This window comes from Kogia breviceps, chromosome 10 (assembly GCF_026419965.1).
Source record: "Kogia breviceps isolate mKogBre1 chromosome 10, mKogBre1 haplotype 1, whole genome shotgun sequence".
In the NCBI taxonomy this organism is placed as follows: Eukaryota; Metazoa; Chordata; class Mammalia; order Artiodactyla; family Physeteridae; genus Kogia; species Kogia breviceps.
The window spans coordinates 26,219,737-26,241,997 of record NC_081319.1 but is presented as its reverse complement, the minus strand read 5'-3'; the positions used below and the strand labels follow the sequence as shown (position 1 = coordinate 26,241,997).

At 41.8% G+C, this 22,261-nt stretch overlaps 1 protein-coding gene across 8 annotated transcripts in view; it reads left to right on the top strand.

Moving 5' to 3' along the window:
* Window positions 1-22,261, top strand: part of ATXN7 (ataxin 7) — a 129,699-nt gene that overhangs the window by 74,024 nt on the left and 33,414 nt on the right. For 7 of the 8 annotated variants that reach the window (XM_059075780.2, XM_067043726.1, XM_059075779.2 and 4 more), the window contains one exon: window positions 7,055-7,159. In XM_059075780.2, coding sequence (XP_058931763.1) covers window positions 7,055-7,159 — 105 coding nt within the window. Of the gene's footprint in view, window positions 1-5,541; window positions 5,616-7,054; window positions 7,160-22,261 lie in introns of those variants that run through there. The other variant, XM_067043729.1, reaches the window with a different exon arrangement.

The window sequence follows — 22,261 nt, the reverse complement described above, 5'->3', positions numbered from 1 at the left end:
CCGTGAGCCATGGCCGCTGAGCCTGCGCGTCCGGAGCCTGTGCTCCGCAGCGGGAGAGGCCACGACAGTGAGAGGCCCACGAACCGCAAAAAAACCCAAAAAACAAAAAAACTGTGGATTCTCCCAGGCTTGCAGGGTAGAGCTTAAACTCCGAAACTTGAGTCTTGACCCTCTGCAGGGGGAGCACCAGCAAGTCTCGTCTGCCTCTCCCCTGCCTTTCATTGCTTACAGGGAGGAGTGTGTGGTCAGCAGCAGGGGCAGAGACCACTTGAAAGTTAAGCTCCCATTGTAAAATAGTCAGTTGCCATTTGGTGTATATATCGATCTCCTGCGACTTTAATCAGTGAGAACTGGGGCCCTTGCAGCAGAACATGTCTTGTGTGTGTATATTGTGTGTTTTTGTTTATTTTGCTAGCACTGAGTGTTTACTATGTGGTCAGCATGGAATGCTCTCCACGGAGTAGTTCATTTCATCCTCACAACAGCACTGTGAAATGTAGGTCCTGTTCTCTGTATTTTACAGATGAGGAAACTGAAGTTAATTATTTCACTGTGTTCACATAGCTAGTAAGAGAAAGATTAGGGACTTGAATCTCGGTAGTCTGACTCCAGAACTGTTCTTAGTTACTGCACTGTACACACTAGCAAAAGAGAATTTGCCAGTGTGCACATTTGAGAAGCAGACCCTGCAACACAAATTTTACCAAAAACCGCCCCTAGGAATGGGATCGTGTGTTCAAGGGAAACCGTCTCACCCTTGAACTTTTATCTCACTGGATACCCAGTTCTAGTGGGTGACTGTATGTCATTACGTGACATAAAGGCACAATTATACCCTTGACTTACGGTGGCACCACAGGGACTTCATCTAATACTTTAGTTACTCTCCACCCAATCATATTAGTACATCCATTTGCTGCTTCCTGTCTATCAAGTTAGGCATTGTTAGGCACTGTCACTAGAGCAGAAAACAAGACAGATGTGGAACTTAGTCTAGCGGGAGGAGATTAAGGCTCACACAGTTAGATGGATAGTTACAAACCGGGCATGGTGCTATGTGGCAAGGCTAAGTCATTGCTCTGAGAGCAGATAACGGGGCTCTGACTAGCCAAGTCTCCAAGGAAGCGACATTGAATGTGAGACCATATGAAGTAAAGTAACAAACCAGGTCAAGATCTGGAGGAAGGGAGTTCAGGCACCATGAGGGAACAGCAAGCACCATGGTGCTGTGACAGGAGAGAGCATGGTTTGCACCAGGGTCAGAATGAAGGCCGGAGGGGCCAGGTGCAGGGTGCCAGCGGGGAGAGAGCCTTGTCAGGGCTCTTAGTTTTTATCCTAAGAGTAACTGGAAGCTATGGGAGAGTTCCAGATGTCAGTCATTACTTCACAGTCACACACTCCTGAGCTCACTTCTCAGACTCTGTGCTAGGCAAGGCAAGGAGTCTGCTGTCAGACAGGGCTACAGAGGCATCCACTTACCAATTACCATTCAAAAATCATAAGTCAGTGAGTGAAGGACTGTGATGGAGATATGAATGGTATGAGTAAGAGCACAGCTCTGGTTGAATGGCAGGAATTCCAGAAAGAAGAGAGAAGAGCCTTCTGTGCTGTAGGAACAGTTGTGTCCAAAAGGTAGGCTTGCAGAGAACAGGGCAGGTTCTGAGAAGACCCACGCAGTCTTGAGCCTAGAGCAGGTTGACTCAGCCTGGAGAGATGGGAGGAGAAAAGAGTGTTAGGGCCTTGCTTACAGAGTCCAAGTCCCACTTTGAAGCCAGCAGAGGTCTCCAAGGAGAGGAATGGCTTTATTACTTCGGCAGCAGAGTGGAGGAGGCTGAAGAGGGAAGCAACTCAGACCCTATTAGGAGCTCTGTACTGGTGTGTGGAGGCCGCCAGGCTCTGACTGCGGGCCCTGGCAGCGGGGGCAGCACGGAGGAGGTAGCTTCTGGGAGAGTGTTGGGAGGTGCCTGGGCTTTTGAGCCCCGCAGACCTGGGTTCACATGTTGACTTTGCCACTCACTAGCTTGTGAGATCTCAGTGTCTGTGTGCCTTCGTCTCCTGAGCAATACAGTGGGCGTGCACGACTCCTACCTTACAGGCTGTCAGGGGACGTTGATTGAGCACTTCCTGGGGCCTTCTAAGGCTTTGCGTGTATTAGCTCTCTTACTCTTTCTACCCTGGGAGGTGCCTGGTGAATTAGGTACTGTGATCGTCAACATTTGACACATGAAGAGACTGAAGTTCAAAGAGGTTATAGAACTTGCCCAAGATCACTTTGGATTCGGAGTGCTGGGGAGTGGCCCACACTGTTAGCCACTCTGCTTAAAATACCTGTGACAGAGAATAACTAACTGGGGAGGAGCTGGAGAGAGCCCTTTGAAGAGATGACAGCTGAGCTGAGACCTGATGTGTGAGAATGTACCAGGCATCTTGTGAAGAGCAAGGGCAGAGCCTGGCCGAGAAAAAGCTTTCCAAGGAGAGAATGGAGGTCAGTGTGCCTGGAGCAGAGTGAGCCAAGGAGAGGGGAGCAGGGACTCGGGGGACAGGGAGTGAAGGGCGGAGGATAGACCTCTGGTGTATCCCATAACCTTGGGGGTTATGGTAAAGGCTTGGAGTTTATTCTGAGAGGAGTGGGAAGTCACTTGGGAAATTTTAATGGTATTTACGTGATCTGTTGGAGGATTTCGAAGAATCGCTCTGGCAGTCCTGTGGAAGGGATTGTCGACCGAGTGGGAGAGTTTCTTCCACAGTCCATAGGAAAGGTGCTGGTGACAGGCTTTACAGTGGTGGGCTGGACAGTGGAGAGAAATGGACAGAGGTGTTAGAGGAGAGCTGATCGGACCTGCTGGTGGCCTGGGTGTGATGAGGGAAAGAAGAGTCAGGGGTGTTGTGTGGGTTTTTAGTTTGAGAAGATGAGCAGGGTCATTTACCCAAAAGGGGGAAGATTTTGGCGGGCAGGGAACAGGGCAGGGTGGAAGGCAAAGCTCTCTTGGACGTGCTTGTTTGATTTGAGATGTATGAAAGACATCCAGATGGCAGTGTCTAATAGAGAGGGAGTTGGATTTGTGAGTCTAGACAGAGCTCGGGAGCCGTCTGGGCTAGAGATAGTAATGTGGGAGTCGTTGGCTTGTAGAAGTTTGGGTGCGTGGGAGAAGGGAGACACACAGGGTACTGCAAAGGTGAAGTGCTTTGCTACAGCGCTCAAGTTTTGTTGTTGGGCACAGGCCTCAAAATGGGGATGGCAGCACCAAAGTAACTGTTCAGGACTGGCTTTGGCCAGAGGGCCTTCAGTCTGCATGGGACTGTGAAGGTTCTGCACACATGTGCTCCTGTGTCCATGTGCTTAAACCCAGTCCTTCCTACCCTGCTGGCCTGGGGTCTCCAAAGTACATGACAGCCTTGGCGTGGGTGCCGGGCCACTCACTGATTGGAAAATTGGGGTGACCTGAAACCTGAGAAAGATTTAGGGCTTACACATGATAAAATCCATTCTTTTAAATTAGGTCAGAGTCCATGGGGTCAAGTACAGTTTTAAAACTTTCATTATATTTCATATAATGGATTAAGTTGTATATTTTAAGACAATTTTGTAAACTTTTTTTTTAACTCAATAGGAACTCATTTTAACTCGATAGGAACTCTGTTTTCTGTCATAAATGAAGCTTTTCCCTTCTTGCATTTGGGCAAGTTCCATGTGTTAATTTGTAGATGGGCTGATTGTGAACTTACACTTTGAAAGTATTCAGAAACATACATACTGTCGCTCACAAAAATTATTTCATTTTCTCTGTTACCACAACATTCCACACACTGTTCCTGTTGCTAAGGCCTCTGGAATGTCCTAATGCAGAAAAAGGATATAAACTCCTTTTTTTCCCCCAAAGAAGACATTTTATTTAAATTATTTTGTATCCTTTAGCTTACATCCAAATATGGATATCTGAAAGTAAAGAATTCAGAAAGCTAAAATTAAAGTTGCTTTAGGTTCTCCAAACAGGAACTTGATCTCCAAACAGGGTAGCATGAAGTGCGTTTAAGTGTACCATGTTTCTTTCCACAGGGATTGTGTGTGGTGGGGGGGGGGGCATGGAATTGAGGTCACAGGTGGTGCCAACCTCAGTTTGAGTCCTGGTTGTACTTTTTTGCTGGGTGAAATTAGACAAGTTCTTGTCTCCATCGGTAAAATGAGGTTTATATTGAAGGATAAACCTTATGAAAAGTGCTTAGCTGAGAGCCTGGCACAGAGTGGTCTCAGAAAATGCCAACTGTTTATCATTATGATTATCATCTTTACTGTCATTAATTGCAAATAATTATAAGTTATTGAGGAAATTGAACCTTTTACAGAAGTATAAATTCTTGGTCCCTCATAGAATGACCCCTACTCACTTAGTTTTATTAGTATTTCTGAGTCTCACAAAAGGATCAAAGGAATCAGAACAAAAGAAGAACAGTTTTCTACATAAACATCATTGTGGCCAGTTAAAGTCTTATTTGAAAGGATTGATACAGTTTTTTATTTTTTACAATTGGCTTATTTATAAAGGGGTGGGAAGCTAGTCCCCAGCAGTATCTGGTATCTGGCAAAGTGACATATTTTAAACAGCTTCACTTGAAATAGAGTGCTGTGAGAAATCACACAAACCAGGCACATTGCCGAGGCCTAAATCTAAACTGAGACCACTTAATTTAATACTTTAACTACTGTTTAATTAATAAAACTGATCAAGTTGATTTCATTAATGAAACTGTTGATTTGATATTTATAGGCATTTCATACTTTTCAGCTCTAAGTTATGAATGTTTTGCCATCTGTAATTCATACTTAATTGTCCTATATCAGAGTGATTTAGCATAGGGATATATGGAACTTAAGGTAAACTACTTTATTTATTTTTATGTATGTATGTATGTATGTGTGTATGTATGGTACGCGGGCCTCTCACTGTTGTGGCCTCTCCCGTTGTGGAGCGCAGGCTCCAGACGCACAGGCTCAGCGGCCATGGCTTATGGGTCCAACCGCTCCACGGCACGTGGGATCTTCCCAGACCGGGGCACAAACCTGTGTCCCCTGTATTCAGCAGGCAGACTCTCAACCACTGTGCCACCAGGGAAGCCCTAAATTTTTATTTTTAAAACTGAAATGTTGGGACTTCCCTGATGGTCTGGTGGTTAAGACTCTGCACTTCCAATGCAGGGGGTGCGGGTTCAATCCCTGATTGGGGAACTAAGATCCTACGTGCCACGGGGCATGGCCAAAAAAAAGAAAAAGAAAAAAGGAAGTGTCATGTCAAACTGTAGCCATTGAAAATGGCTTATTACATGTTGATCATTGAATGGATATAACCTTTCCCCTTCTCCCACATGTACTATTTATAACTCAATGTGGGCATGCTTTCAAGGAAAATAGCACATTGTTTGGCTCTTATTTTTCATGAAATTGTTAAGCTTAGTCACAGAAGTCAGCAGTCTGTTAGAACCTTCTTCTGTTGTCTTATCAGTTTATGCTGTCAAAGGTGTTCAGCCCTGACATTCAACTTGTTGGAGTTGGAATCTGGAAGGAATTTCTAGAAATCATATGCCTTCAGTCTTCAAGGGACCAAATTCAAGCCATTGTTGTGAGTCAGAATCAAATCTCAGCTATTGACTTAGACAAAGTAGTTCACCTTTCTGTGAATCAGTTTCCTCCTCTCTAGAGCAGGGTTATAAATATGGTATCTACCTAAGTAGTTGTGAGGATAAAATGAGATCATAGCACGTAGAACCTGCTCAGTGCTGCTGCTGCATCTCAGAATCGTGTTGGTTCCTGGTATATTTCAGATTCACAGCTAGCTATCTGTGCAGTTCAGTGTAATAGAAACCATTTAAGAAAATCTGACCTATAGCTGTGTGTAGATATTAGATCATTAATTTGACATTTTAGAGATTATCATCACTTTACATCACCTCGGGGCATTTTCTGTTTCCTTTAAAACCACCAAGGCCACCCAAGCTGCAGAAAGTGTGAAATTAAATCTTACAGGAAAGAAAGCAGATGCTAATCAGCTTTTTGGATCTTTTTTCCCCCTTTAAACTTGGTATTTGGTCTACTAAAATATTTGCCTAATTGAAATGTGCTAATTATCCATTCATTGCAGATGTTCTAAATAGTGCTTATAGTGTAAAATGCCAACTCTGAAATATTTAAAAGATTTAGATTCTGTTTTTGAACTGTTAGCTCTGTTCCCTAGGTTGTTACTAATAATCAATTGTCCACAGTTAGGACTTTTTAGTTAACCATATATTACCCGGTATCAAGTTACTGTACTTTGTTTTTATGTATTTGCAGATAGTCTAGTTTCACATTTGTATTTTAATTAAGTTTACTTCTTAGTATAAAAAAATTCAACTTGTATCTTGCCCTATTCTGGTAACTGAACTGAGATTAATGTATGAAATGTTGTGCCCGTACTGAGGTGGCATCTCTCCAGTGGCATCAGTGTGTAAACAAGGACTAGAGGTTAGTTGTGACCTGAAGAAAAAAAAGTACGAAAATCATTTTCTTTGTATTACATGCTGACAAAACCAGCAGTTTTACTCTTCAGTGAAACCTCTGCTTCCTTTCTTAACGGTTCCATAGAACTCAGAGACCAGATGGCTGGAATAGAATGCATAGTTAACCAAACAAAACCATTAGATGGTACAGCTTTGTGAATTGCTAGGCATTTTATGTGGTTGCAGATTCTTCCTCATAACCCTTGGTAGAGTTCATCTAAAGTTGCTTTATTGTGTGAATGTATTCATTGTTCACATTTTAAAAGATTTGTCTGTTTTACCTCATACTAATGATTTCTCGTGCATTTTATTTTAACCCATTATAATGGTATTTCTGTAAGCCTGATTTGATTTCTCTGTTTTAATAGTCATGGTGTGTTACATCAGTTACTTTTAAACTGGAACAACTTTTATCCTGTGTACTTTATCATAAGGCAGCTCCTTTAGAAAGTGTTGCCACCCCAGATGGTTTCATATTAACAGGAACCACATGAGTGAGTGATGCTCTCTTTCTTTATTGCAGACATGCCAATATTTGGTCTCTGTCCAGCCCACGATGATTTCTACTTGGTGGTGTGTAACGACTGTAATCAGGTTGTCAAACCGCAGGCATTTCAGTCACATTATGGTAAGTGCTTAACCATTTAAAAATCATTATTAGAGGGTAAAAGGTAGAGCAGTATTAAACTGAAGACCAGTGACAGCATGGGTAGGCTATAATACCCCTCCCCCTGTCAGGAAGTAGGTTTTCTAATTCATTGAATGGGGTAATGCCTATCAGATGTTGGGTATTTTCTGAATTTTCTTGAAAGGGATGTGTATTTTCTGATTTTTATTAAAATTAGACAGGGAAAAAATGTATTTTATAAAATCTTTGTTGAAATATTGCATCAGTGTAGTAAAAGGTTTGTTTCCTTCTGGATCCCACAGTTGTGAATTTAGTGGTTGGTAATCTTATATATACACACACAGAGTATAGAGACATGGCTTTTTTAAAGGAAATATGAATTTGAAATGTCCAAGTTCAGTAGTTCTAAATCTATCTTGATGTTGTAATTTGTGAATGTGATGAAGCTGTGCTATCTTGCCCCATCAAAATGCGCATGTACTTAGAATGAAGCATTGTGACTTCAGGAGTTTCATGAACCTCTGAGCTGTCCCTGGTCTTTTAGGCTCCAAGCCTGTTGTCAATCATGTGAGAATCCAAATAAGCTTGTTTTTCCATTGTCATAATGCTGCCTATAGTGTTTAAAAAAAATTCGGATCATAAAACTTAATTTTATATCCAGTTAGATTCAGTAACAACTCGAAAGTATTTGAGTGCTCACCTTGTTTCAGGCATAGGGGATGTGGTACCATTCCTACCTCCATGGAGTTTAAAATCTAGCTGGAGAGAAAGGCAAAACTAACTAGACACATTTTTTTAAATGACTGCAAGTTGTTTTGTCATTGTCCTCACAACTACAAATGCACGCTTGAGACAGGGAAGAACAACAGGGTCTTTCTGTAATAGCGTGTTCAAGCAAAGCCTCTAAGGAGGTGACCCTGGTGACCTGAGCCCTTAGTGATGAGAGGGAGCCACCCATGCGGCGATCTGGAATAAAAGCATTTGATACAGAGGGGAGAGCCAGTGCCCAGACTTGAAGAAGGCTAGTGAAGTTGTTGAGGGAAGTAGAGACTTGGGAAGTCAGACCATTTGGGCCAGGACCCTGTTCATGTACAGGCTTGTAGGCCAGAGGAAGAAGCCGCTTGGGGGCATTGGCAAGTTTATGTAAGGGAGTAACACAGGACCATCTCACTGGTTAACTTGCTGAGTGTAGATTGTGGGAGAAGGGTAGAAGCCGGGAGAATGGTTCAGAGGTAAAGATGATAATAGACTAAGGCTAAGTGGGGGAGTAGAGCTGGGGACACAGCCTTGCTAGCTTTGAACCTACAGGGCTTTCTGTCGGGCTGGATGCAGTTGTTGTAAGAGTCACAGTATCATAATCAACATCCCACCTCTTCCCCCAAGGAATCTTTTATGTAATCATAAAAAGTTCTTTGAGTTTGTGGTTCTCAGTGAGGCCTGGGAGTAGGCACCAGAGTGAGTACAAAGCTGAATAAGATACTGTCTCCTTGCTTAAGACTCTAAGTGGCTAGTATCGGAAAAGGCTGTTAGTCAGTTGCCAAGTATTTTGGAGTTAAGGATTCTGAAGCCAGACTAGACTGGATTTAAATCTAAACTTGCAAGAACCATAGGTTAGTTCTTTGTCTTGAGCAAGTTTGCCAATCTTGGCTTCCTTTGTTACAATGTGGGGACAGTAATAGCAACCTCACTGGTTTCCAGAGAGGATGAAATGAAACAGCATGGTGTGAAGCCCCTCATGCAGTGCCTGACAGTTGATAGGTATGAGAGAGAGAAAAGGGTACAGCTGTAGATACAGGAAGATGTGGCAAAAGTCATAAAACAGTCCAAGTTCTTAAGAATAAGGAGGAGCACAGATTGCTTCTTGCACAGTAACTCAGAGCAGGCTTCTTAAAGGAAATAGCCTTCACATTAGGCTATTCTGAAAAGTAGAATGGATTGTTTTTCCCATGTGCAGATTTTTTCCCATCAGTTTTTAGGTGTGTAATACATACATGTCCATTGCGGAAAACGCAGAAAATACTTAAAAAAAAAATCAACTATAATACCCTAAAATTGGAAGTGTTTTGATGGGAATGGACAGGGCTGCCACATACAGCTGCACAGCTTGTGCACTGAACAGCCATGTTTGGTGGCTCCAGGTCGGCAGCAGGGATGATGGGAGCAAGTGCAGAGGCAGGAAATTCCAGGCTGTCTGGAATGTACTCCACGGAGTCTCCATTGGCCGGAGCTGGTGTACCCATGTGTGGAGAAGCTGTGTGCAAAGGCAGGCTGGGGCTGCTCCGAGAGACTCAGTGCCATCAGACACCCCTGGCCTTGATATGTCGGTGGGGACCTGTTGCAGGTTTTTTAGCGCCTGAGTGATGTGTGATGCTCTGGAGAATGGGCAAAGTGGATTAGAAAGGAGTGTGAAAACAGCTGCTGTTTGTACCAAGGCCCACTTAAAGGTGTTACCTCTTCCAGGACTTCTGAGGCAGAAGGGGGCCCTCTTGGTCCCCTCTTGCAGAAGCACTTGACTCAGTTACATACAGCACGTTTCATGGAGATGATTTTCTTTCTCTTCCTCTGTCTCTCTCATAGAATGTCTGTGTATTGGGGGTGGGGTGTGGGTGAGGGGAGGGAGTGTCTTAAATTCATATTTCTGCTCTTTTTATCTACCGATATGTAGCATACACAGTGTCTTCTAATAAGGTACTTGTTCCATGACAAAGCAATTGTGGTAACTTCCAAAGTAGAAGAAGGTGTGGTGTGAATGCAGGATTTACATACATAATCCAATGCCTTTTGTCGCCACGCAGGAAATGCAACTGTGATAAAGGCCCCTGGGTGGGGGCTTTGGACCCTCTAGTGGCAAGGGACATTTAAAGCTGTAAGAAAGAAGAGAGTCTGGCAGAAAGATGAGGGCCAGGTGCTGAGAGAGGGATTCAGCTGGGAAGTGTAGAAGGAGGTCCCTCTTTGGGAGCAGCAGCCAAGGAGAAGGCTGATGGGAAAAACAGGAGGTTGGGAGACGGATAGTTGTGTGGGCTTGGGGGCAACTCCACGCAGTGGAGGAAGGCACCATGTGATGGCTCTCGGCTGGTTTGGGAGTAACATCTTACTCACCTGGAAAGGAGAGGCGGTCAGGGGAGACCAGGACCAAGAACCGTTCCCAATGTTGCCAGTGTCTCTTCTGTCTTTGGGGTGAGGGGCTGTAACAGGAAGAAATATTTGGAACCCGTTCTTTGTTGTCATTCCAGAAGGCTTATCACCACATGTTTGTTTTCCAGAGTTAACACCAAACGACCAAAAATGTTTTTGAAATTCAAGAAATTTCTACAATCTGTTTATTACTATATTAGGAAGAACTCATACCTGCCAAAGGAGAGATTCTCCTGTCTTATCTTTTGATGAAATTGGTGAAAATGTGTGGGTGGGCAGTCTTCTGTGAATTTATGTATTGCTGATATTCATCTGTGACTTTTATGAACAAATGAGCAGTTGCTACAAAATTCATCAGGCGGTTCCTTTAAAACCACTGCTGCCTGGCAGTGATGGGGAGGGAGCTACAGTGGCAGCAAGGCTTATTATAACTCAGTTCATGTTGTTGGTAATGTTATTCTGGGTTGGTGAGGAGGTTATTACCCAGAGTAGCGAGAGACCTACAGGCATACCTCACTTTTTGTGCTTTGATTTATTGTTCTCCGCAGATAGTGCATCTTTTACAAATTGAAGGTTAGAGGGCAACCCTGCATCAAGCACATTTGTTGGTGCCATTTTTCCAGTAACATTTGCTGGCTTCCTGTGTCACATTTTGGGAATTCTTGAAACATTTCAGACTTTTTCTTTGTTACTATGTTTGTTATCATGATCTTTGATCAATGATCATTGTTGGGACTACAACTTGCTAAAGGCTCAGATGATGGTTAGCATTTTTTAGAAATAAAGGTTTTTCCTTAAAAAAATAAAGTATTTTAAAATTAAGCCATGTACATTCTTTTAATTCATAATGCTATTGCACACTTAATAGGCTACAGTATAGTGTAAACATAACTAAGTATTGGGAAGCCAAAGAATTCGTGTGACCTGCTTTATTGCGATATTCACTTTATTGCGGTGGTCTGGAACCACACCTGCAGTGTAATATCTGCGGAGCGTGCCAGTACTTTTTTGCTAGCCGAGCTGCCTCTTTGGGAGTTAACTATTAACCAGGATTTCCATTGGAGCAATGATGGTGAGTGATTGTAGTGTCATTTTGGCATTTCTAGTTTCATAGTCTCACTGTTCTTGCAGTATAGATGGCTTTCTTTCTTGGAAACTGCACAGTAATACCATGCTTTGTTTCAATGTTTTGAAATAGTCCAGGCTGCCTCATATTTCTCTTCAGTTATTCAGTATTTTTAGGAGTGAGATGTTTCTTACTGCTAATTGTCAGATTTTAAAATATAATTGAATCAGTGGATCCCAAACCTGCTGTGCCTCCAAATCAAAGGGGAGCTTCCTCGGAGGCCCCTTCCTACAGCCCACTGCAGACTAGCTGGCTGGGAGTCGCCAGGGATAGCACCCAGGAATCTGCATTCCACACAGCTCCCTAGGCTGATTCTGGCCCACAAGCTGGCCAGGATGCATTGTGCTCACAGCAGATCCCCTCACTCGGTAGGGGCTGCTGCTTTGTATTCCTGTGCTTGGCATAGTGACTAGCGCAGATCGGCGCTCCGAGATTTGTTGAGTCTAGCAAGGATGGCATGAAAGGAGGCCCCTGCTTTTTTTAACTGATATTTAACTTTTTGTATTACGTGCTAGAAGTCTCACGGTTCTTGCCTCTAAAACTTTACGTATGAAAGAGGGCTGAGATGGTGACATTCCCTGTGGCCAGAAGCACCTTTCTTTTGAGGCTGTGAACCTAGTTGGGAATCTGAGTTGATCACTTAGTAATAAGTGTGTTGGTCCTAAACTGGCTACTGAATAGCGTAAACTTTGTATTCCTGTTTACATGCATGTACTCTGGATCCGAACAGGTAGGATCAGCTGATGACTTGTGGGGGCCTCTGGGGTTCTGTGTTGAAAGAGCTTCGCAGGTGATTCTGAGAAGCTGTGCACTGCTCTGTGCTCTGCCGCTTCTCTTTGAATTTGTTTGTGAATACTACCATAATTTCTCTCGTAGGCAGATATGGGCTGATCTTACCTAGGTGAAATAAATGAGTGATGTTAATTCAGCTCGGACAGGTGCTACGTTTAGCATCTCTATAATTAATTGAAACCTGCTCGAATGTCAGCTGTTGAAGTATTTTGCCTCTCATGAGTTAGGCTGACCCACTTTTTCACCTTGTGGCTCAGCTCTGACTCCCTGAGCACATGTGCCTCTGCCACCTTTTCCCAATTTCGATCCACCGAGTTCCATCTTTATGATTTGCTTATTTAATGCCACTTAATATTTTTTCTTTAAATCAAACCACTTCTATTTAAATAAATCTTTCACAAAGAAATCCTTACTAGAATCATCAACGGGAAAACTACTCTTCTTTGCCATAGATGGTAAGTGTGAAAATAAACACAGTGAAAAGATTAAATCCTTTGTTGCTGCTCTTGCCCATGCCAGCACTGAGCCTTGAAGCCTGCTCTCTTAGTTATAAGCGAGACTAGCACGTTTTAGGTAAGTGTCGTCCACAGAGTAGCGTGATGTTACCAGAAGACTTGAAAGAGATTTGGAAAGGGAGTTAAGTTTTCACTTGAGATTTAATGTTATTAATGTTGGAGAGTGATACCTACTCCATGTTTGGGGAAACACCAGCTCGAGCTGTTGGATTTGGTTTCCTCTGATGTTCAGGGAGCTGTCTTCTGAGGCTAACCCTAGCCTAGGAAATGCCTTACCGAGCGAGCAGTATTGTCAAATCTCATGTTGACCTGCAAAAGGATCACAGTTAAATGCCCTTTGCCGTTTATCCATCGATATCACGTGTTACATGCTGTCCCATTGCTGTAAGTGGGGTGGGAGTCTGGGCTCGGTGTAAAACATCTGCCCTTCTCTCAGACCTCGCTTCACAAATGGGGATATCATAAATATGGCTTTTTCATAACTTTGTGAAGGTACCTTTAGCAGAAACACCTCTGCAACCTGAGAGCTTTCTCCGCTTGCAGATATTACAAATCCTGTAAAAATCACAGCCACGTGTATTGCTTGGACTTAATGTTCCTTAAAGTGCACTGAGGTGGTTTGGATTCTTTTAGGTGCCAGGATAAATTACATTTTTCTAAAATGTCATTTTCAGCAGAGGACGAGTAAACAGAAATTATTCATACTTTTTTGAGCTAATTAATTGGTTTCAAAGACCGTCAGTGTAAGAGCAAAATGAATCTTACTCTGTGAGATCCTGTGGGCTGTTTCTGGTAAAAATGCCGATCCCATTGTTGACAACAATTTCACATAGTTGTGACCAATGATTGCCATCATATAATTAAGTTAATCTGCATCACAGAGCAGAGGTCTTGCTGTTTAATAAAGAACACCCTCTCCCTCTTGCCACCTGATGGACTTAGACCTGGAAAGTAACATATTCAGGTATTTTGAATGAGTTGTTTTTTTTTTTTTTTTTTTTTTTTTTTTTGCGGTATGCGGGCCTCTCACTGTTGTGGCCTCTCCCATTGCGGGGCACAGGCTCCGGACGCACAGGCCCAGCGGCCATGGCTCACGGGCTTAGTTGCTCCGCGGCATGTGGGATCTTCCCGGACCAGGGCACGAACCCGCGTCTCCTGCATCGGCAGGCGGACTCTCAACCACTGCGCCACCAGGGAAGCCCGAATGAGTTGTTTTATTTGGCTATTAAGTAACTTTGATTTTGGATAAAGAAAAAAATGTTTCTTTTTTTCTCTCCAGTTGTTAGCTAAATTTGGCCTCTACATTCTTATAATCTGGATCTTATTCTACTTTGAAACTTTCAGTGATACTTAATCTTTTTAGGATTGGCATTCATTTAAAACCCCACAGACTAATGATAATTTGTACTTGATTCACAAAGTGTTTTTGCATGTATTATCTTACTTCTTGTTCTTAGCGAGCCACTGAATGGATGGTTTTATTCCCAGTTTACGGATCAAACTCCTAAATTAAATTTCATTCACACAGATAAAATGTCCGAGGCTGGGTTTTCTGCCTACTTACATCTGTTTCTTTTGCATATAATAAGGATGTATAGAGTTAAAAGAAAATCTAGAGTAGATGTAATGAATTCCACATGTCACAAAACTGTCATTAATGACAGATGTTCTAGTTCAGGTAGAATTTTAAGTTTGCTTAGAGTGGCTGGGTCAGCATTGTAAACCCATTACCTCAGAGAGGACATTTAGTAATTTGAAGACGTAATGGTAGTAGGTAGATATTTGATTTAGCATAGTCATTGGATTTCTCTTCAGCCTGTTCTACTTTATTTAACCCCAAATCATAGTAGTTATCCAAAGCCAAGCTACTCCTTTTTCTGTTATAGCCTCATAACATTTTTCAGCTTCTTTAGAGAATTGGTTGGCATATTTCTGCAGTCAGTATAAAGATTGAAATTTGTTGCAGAGCCAAAAATACTTCACTCTTTTACTTCAAAGACACACGCCAGGCCTTTCTCCAGCAGTCAGGGGCTGAGCCAGGGAAGGGAGCAAACCAGAGCAGGCACATCAAAACGTGAGCAATGTCAGGGTAGACATTAGTTTAATTCTCGAAGGAAATTCCAAGTTAACTATTTGATCTAAGCTTCTTGTCACTGAACAGCATGATGTAAAATTAATGCAGTGAATTCAGTTCTTCTTTACCACAAGCCAAATAGTGCTAATTAAAATTTTCAAATAACTTCAGTAGCATCAGATAAAGGATCACTTTGTCCCTAACCAATGTAATTTTATCTTTTTTTCTTAGTTATATAATAAGCAGGTACATTTAAAATGGTGTTATTTATGCCATTTTTAGGAGCAATATTTTAATTGCTAGTTATAAAAGTTTTGATTTTCCTTTATACTGAAGTCTGTGCCTTTATTAAGGTCTGTGCCTTTGGGGTTTTTTTTTAAAATCATAAACTGGAAATGAATAATATTCACATTTAACAAGTATTTATTGAGTACCTCCTGTCTAGGCATTGCTCTCCGCTGAACTAGGAAAGCAGTGTCTTTGATTTCGTGCAGCTTAGGGAGGGTAGAGCGAGAAAGATGAAATCAAGTGAAATAAGATGATTTCAGGTAGTAATAAAGGCTTGGGATAGTGTGAGAGAATAACTGGGGCAAGGCACTTCTGGTGAGGCTAGTCAAAGAAAGCTGCTCTGAGGAGTTGATGTGTAAGGTCAGTGATGAAAAAGAGCTAGCCATTTGAAGATCTGGAGGAGCAGTGTTCCACAAAGAGAAAATAGCCGGTGCAAAGGTCCTGTGGTGGTGGTGGAGGGGGGGATGAGCTTGGCAGAAAGGCCAGTGAGGAGGTAGAAAAACAGTGTGCAAGGAGGAGAGGGGGGTCCAGGTTGAGGTTGGAGAAAGGGGTGCTGGCGCCAGATGGAAGGAATCAGGGTTGACCGATGCAGGCCATGCAGAGTCACTGGAGGATTTTGAGCAAGGAAGTGTCTTGATCTGATTCATGGTTGCTCTGAGGAACATAGAGCGCAAGAGCGGAAGCAGGGAGACAGTTTGTGGGCTGTATTGCACTAGTCCAGGTGAGGGTGGGATTTGGAGAGAAAGCTTAAGTTGAAGATGGTAGCAGCAGAGGCAGAGAGATGCGGATAGAATAGGAATCAGCACAGAAGTAGAAGGCCGGAAGGGGTGGCTGATGGGCTGGGGTTGAGTGATACGGGAAAAGAAGGGATGAGAAATGGCTCTTGGGGCTTTGGCCTCAGCAGCTGGATGGATTTACTTAGCTTGTAGACCATGGGGTTGTTCTTTCAATTTGTATATGGGCTTTTGTTTGTTTTGTTTTAATGAGGTGTACTGACCTGAATGAAAAGCCTTTGATATATTATATTCATTCAGTCTTTAGACATTTTCTAGAGATGGTGGGGATAGAAAATAGTTATTGCAGTGATGTCAAACTTTGGGGTCATTTATTCTTTTGGGTTTTTGTTGTTTTTGTCTTTTTTTTTTTTTTTTTTAAGTGGAACAGTAATTTAGTCATGTAAGCCAGGAAACAAAGGGATGCTCTCATTTGGGTAATAGAAACTTATTGATTAAAAGGGAAAAACACATGTATTTGATTTTTTTCATTATTAACATCGTAATGCACATGGTGAAAGAAAAACAGTAACCATAAGCAAGAGGATAAATATGCAGTCCGAATAAGTAAATCTCCATCTTACTTTTCAGGGGTACAGGTTGACATAAACCCTTGGAATGTTTCTAGACCCTGGACAAAGGAATATTTGGCTGTGTATTTCTTGTTCTCTCACACACATGGAAAATTAGACTTATTTTAAGTTCACTTTTTTAAACTTGGTGATCTAGCTTATTTTTCCATGTTAATGCACATTACTTCCTTCTTTTTAAAGATTGCCTTTTATTCCACTTTCTTAATGTACTTAATTTAACCTGTCCCCTATTGGTGGACATATAAATTGTTAGTGGTACATTATCACGTGCAGTGCTTTAAACCCATTCATTCTTCTTTGGGAATGTCTGTCAGTATGTCAGTGTATTGATTTTTCACCTGGAGGCTGGTCAGAGCTGCCCTCCAGGTTAGTGCTACTGTGATTGAATGAACTACTTCAACAGGTCTGATTTGTGTCACCAGAATGAGGCAGTGAAATGTGAGTTTCCAGCAGCATCAATCAATCAGTCAATCAATAAAAATTGTTAATGTTCGCCAGCTCTACTCTTGACTTGTCTGCTACATATAGAAATTATTAGGATGGATGTGCTTCAGATTTTAAAGGGGACATTTCAGGATATAAATCCATATTTTAGTTATATTTGCTGAAAGATGTTTTTCCTGACAATCATTTCACAAGGCTACTTTGTGGGTTGGCTAGTTAAGATACACATACACCTGCTGTGTCAACCCCGTTAAGCCGCGGTCTTATATCTGACCAGAAGAGGGAGTTTTTATCACTTGGATATGCAGTAGCCCCTACTTAACTACCTGGCTGGGGCAGTTCCTCCCACGCACATGCTAGCCAAGCCCCTAAAACTGGTTTTGGGGAGGGAGCAATGGCTAAATATATCTGTTTCCTTCCTCATTCCTTATTGTGTGTATAGAAATTCCAGTCTTCAGGTTTACTTCTCTATTCTGTTTCTAAGACAACAGTTCTCAATTTGAACGTCAAAGCACTTGTATACCTTTTCCTCTTGTGTATTCAGAAGTTAATAAAAAGAGAAGTGGAGGAAGGTAATTATCTCAATTTAAAATACAAGCCATCAGCCCCTAATCACACATGATATAGTTCTTGATTTGTAGTCTCCTAGGGTGAAAAACTCCAGTATAAAATTCGTTTCATTACTTCTTATGCTTCATATTTTATAAAGATTGCTGAAACTCCTACTATAGAAGATTTGCAGTGAGCTTTAGAAAATTAAGGTGTTGTTTCTCAAGAGTGGCTAATAGGCCTTTTTCGTGTTATTCTTACTGTGCTCATTTGTGTTACTAGACTCTCAGTCTGTGTAGCCAAACAAATGAAATGGGTTCCACAGTCAGGATAAAGTGCTTTGATGTAATACCAGAATTTCATACTGTTTAAATTTTTCTTCCACTTTCTTCACAGTGCATTTTTTGTAACAAAAACTCAAGTGAGTTTCTTAGTGGATTTTTTGATTGATACGTGAATATATGAGATGCATACATCCGCCATATATACTTAGATACACAAATGTAGTAATCTCAAACATACTATTTTCAATTCAGCTTCTTGGTTTTTTTTTTAAATGTTTATTTATTTATTTATTTTCTTATTAGTTATCCATCTTTCTTGTTTCTTTGGCTCTGACTCCCCACCTTCTCCAACTGTAATGGTCCTCTCCACTCTGTAATCCATCTATGTAACTTGGTACATTCTTAGTATGTAACTTAGTATACATCATTCTGTATTTTTTCTCATGCTCATAACTCTTTACAGACACATGTAATGCCATGTTTTATTAGCAGGGGCTACTGGTCATAGTTTTACCAAAAAAAAAAAAAAAAAAAGGATCCTGTTATGCATACTTCTGCTTCTTTTCCACAATACAACATGGCGATGCATTCACATCCCAAGATAACACTAATCCCCTTTTTAAGGTGTGGCTGTGCGGTAGCTTCCTCAGCCAGACCCTCTGTCTGGACATTCACTTTGTTTCCTGCTTTTTGCCTCTATGAACAAAGCAGCAGTAGCCACCCTGCTACTTAAGTCCTTAACTGCTGGTGGTTTTGTTTCTATGGGATAGAGTCTCAGGAAAGGATTCTGGGATCAAAAAGGTATTTATTTGCATTGTTAATAGCTGCTACTAGGCTGTTTTCCAAAAAGGCTGTTAATACTTTGTATCTCTACTAGCCAAGTATATGACTCTATCACCACCAGGAGTAGGTGTTTTATGTATTTTTCTAAACTTCCATTTCTTTATTTTCTAAAGCCTCTTACAGTGTTCTACACGCATATGCACAAGTGTGATTAATTGTAATTTGACTTTGAAGTCAATTTCGCAAACAAGTGCAGACTTTTGTTTACTACCAGTGTAGCATGTGTCTTCTGAGTTTGAGTGGTAGTTTGAGTAAAGATACGAGGCAAAGAGATCTTTCAAAACGAGTGATGATTTTTAAAATATTCATTTAAACAATTATAGGCAGTTTTCCTGGCATTTGTGGGAGATTTCTATTCATTCTGTATGGAATTTATCTTAGGGAAGAAATCTAGTTCTGTTAGGCTGAGATCCCTCTCTGCAAAATGTGTAGTCTTCTAGAAGACAATAATTTCTGTTGAGATCAGTTGCGGGGCCAGTGAACAACTATTGCCAGTTTTATTTCTGATCTCATTATCCTCCTTGAATTTGGTGTGATTGGTCACCTTTTAACAGTGTTCACTTTGTGTATCAAATAATGACTAGGCTGAGGTCAGACAGGTTCACACAAAGCCTATGTAAATGAGGCTGTGAGGTTATACTTTATTTGCCTGCCTTTGAACAATCTGAACAGCTGAAAAGGGACACACACACGAAGTGTGGCTGAGCCCTGAAGAAGTGTCCACCAAACAGATCAGACGATGCCAGCCAGAGGGAGGCTGCTGCCTGCTGTTAACCCCCAAGGTGAATTATCCCCTTTTAACTTCAGCTCCCACCTCTCCTAATCCTGTGTGAGCACCTAATGAGCACTGGATAATAACATGGCATTTCTTGGTGAAGCTAATCTGATTCTGGATAGCAGGCTTCCCGGCCCACAGCTGAATGAATTGCTTGGTATTTCCAAGTTTGAAAATACTTTCTCCCCCTTTCAAGTGCTCCTTGGCAGCAGGTAAGGAATGTTAAAGCTCCTGTAAGTGCCAATTAAGGCCAATTATAACTCGCCCGGCCTGCTGAGACAGTGAAGTGGAGTGAGTGGAGGCTTGTGCTCCTGTAAGCTGGAGAACTGGCTGCCACTGGTGACAGGAACACAGGATTTCCCAACTGCCAACAGCTCGTTTGTTGTCCTGCAGAACACCAAATGACACCTCTTCAGGCTTCTCAGAATTGGATTTAGGAAATCCCAAGATTTGTTGAGGACCTCGCTAGTTTCTGTAACAGAAACCGCTGTCTTTCTCTTGGTCTTCATTTTGAATTATGTCCACCATCCAGTTTCTCCTTCTTTCTAATCGTAATAGCTGACATTTATCGAGCATTTAAGATGTGCTGGGCATGGCATTACATGTGTCACCTCCTTTACTCCTCATGAGGCACTATTAGAGGAGGCGGTATTACTGCTTCTCAGGGGAGGGCACAGACCCCGAGGGACAGAAGTCTCTTGCCCAAGGCTACACAACTAAAAGTGTCGAGGCCACGGCCAAACCCAAGCCCTCGCGGCCCCTCCTAGCTGCTGCCTGTTTGCTTGTTTGCTGGGAGCGGGCTAATTCACAGAAGAATTTGTGTCAGTTCAGGACTCCCTTTGTGCAACCAGAGTAAAATTGATGAGTGCACACCATCCACACCACAGCCAATACCTATAATTTTTGGTCTGTAAGGCATGGATGTTATTCTTTTAAAATGGTATTTTAGTCTGTAGTCTTTTTTTAGTCTGTAGTCTGTTTATTTTTTCATAAGAAAAAAGAAATGTGACCATGTCCCCAGACCTAGGCACTGAAATATGAGCCATCATTGGGAGATTTAATATCAATATAAACTTTATTTGGATAGGATATTGAGAAATGGTTTGAAGAAAATAATAATAATGCTTTCAAAGCAGAACAGGGTGGTATTTGGTTAAGTATTTTTACTCAGGGTATTAAGAGAGGTATGTGTTTCAAAGTTCAGTCTGAACTTTATATGCCCAGTTGTGTATTTGTTTATATTCTTATTGTACAAATTTTAATTTTTCTGGCTTGCACCATCATTCATCCCTTCTTTGATGTAGGTCTTAAAAATAAATTAGGATTGTTTCTTTCTTGTTTATATATGAAATTAAGTGTAGACGTATGTTTGTAGCATTTAAGCAGATTTGCTGAAGTTCATCCTGAAGTTCCTCCAGGTTACAGAAAGACATCGTTCCCAAAATTGTCTGGGGTTGGCTGGTTCTCGTAAGGATTGTTTTCCCCACTAGCACCATCACCATCCACAAAAGGGAACATTAGAAAGGCAAGCGTTTGTGCTGGGAGACAGGCAAGGAGTCTGGTGTCCAGGCTGAGGGGTGCAGTGGTGTGGAGCTGAGGCTTAGTCTGAGTCAGGTCCTCTTATCCTAGCTCAGTTCTGCCATTGATGATGTCAGGGAGACTCCTCAGCTCCCCCTTGGCGAGGGCAAGGGCAGGTGGGTGCAGGGAATGATGCTAGAACACTTTCTGCCCTGCTAGCTTAAGAAACCCGTCAGTGAGTTAACCTAAATGTCTTATTTTTGCTAATTAACTTTGGAAAGATTTGCTCATCCTATGCTTCTAAGTCCTGCTGATGGCTCTTTCCTTGTGTTCTTCTGTCTTTTAAGAACCACCATAGTTTTGCATTGTTTGAACCGGAAATCTGGTGGGGGGTTCGGGGGAGGGTTTCAGAAAGCCCTCTAGATCTTAATATTGCTGCTATGGTTAGGGTCTGAATGCTTGCTGTGAAAACAAAGCAGTGTGGCCACTACTCTTTTGTTTTACGGTAAATTTAGAATTTGTGTCTGGTCTAATAGAAGCCATTTCCTATGCCTCACAACTCTTTACCACCCCTTCCAGGCCAAATCTTTTCCACACATGTAATTCATGACTTTGTGCCAAATAGTCTGTGTTGGGTGATGGTATTTTGTAGAGGAATTTACCCCCTCCTTTTGACATTTAAAAGTGTTCATTCTGAACTATCAGGCATCTGAGTCTATTTATGTGTGCAGCCTTTATTATCATAAAATTCAGATCAGTTGGCTGCTTTTTTCCATGTCTATTTGATAGTAAGATTTGACGATTGACAAGATTGGGGAGTAGTGACGCAGGGAGTGTAACAGGGCTGAAGACAAACAGCTAAACCAGGAAGGCCTGGTTTACAAAGAGCCACTTAGAGAAGTTTTTGGATTAAAAGTCTAAAAGTTCCCCAGCTTTAGTCATCCAGTGGTTGAACTCTGGACAGTAAGGTGTATATTTTTTCTGAAATTAGACTAGTTTACAAACATGCACAGAAAATGGGTTAAGATTTTTCTCACTAGATTTAAGGAAAACTGTGCTTAAGTATAACAGACTTCTGTTGTTTTAAAGTATAGATAGTGGGGAAATAGAACGTGGAGAAGACTGCTGATATTTGTAAAAATGTATAACATTAAAACTTGTAGGTTTGTCGAGGCTTAAAGTGTAGATATATAACGAATCAAGTACATTTTCTAATATACCTGGTAATAGTTGTCATTTTAGTTACTCAGGAAAATCAGGTGTGAGTAATTTACATTCTAGCAGGTTAAATTTATAAATTCCATCTCCCTCAGTTTTGGCCAGCTGCCTTTCAAAGAGAAGGATTAATTTACACCAGCCAGGACGCCTTGTATGACCATATTAGATGAAATTA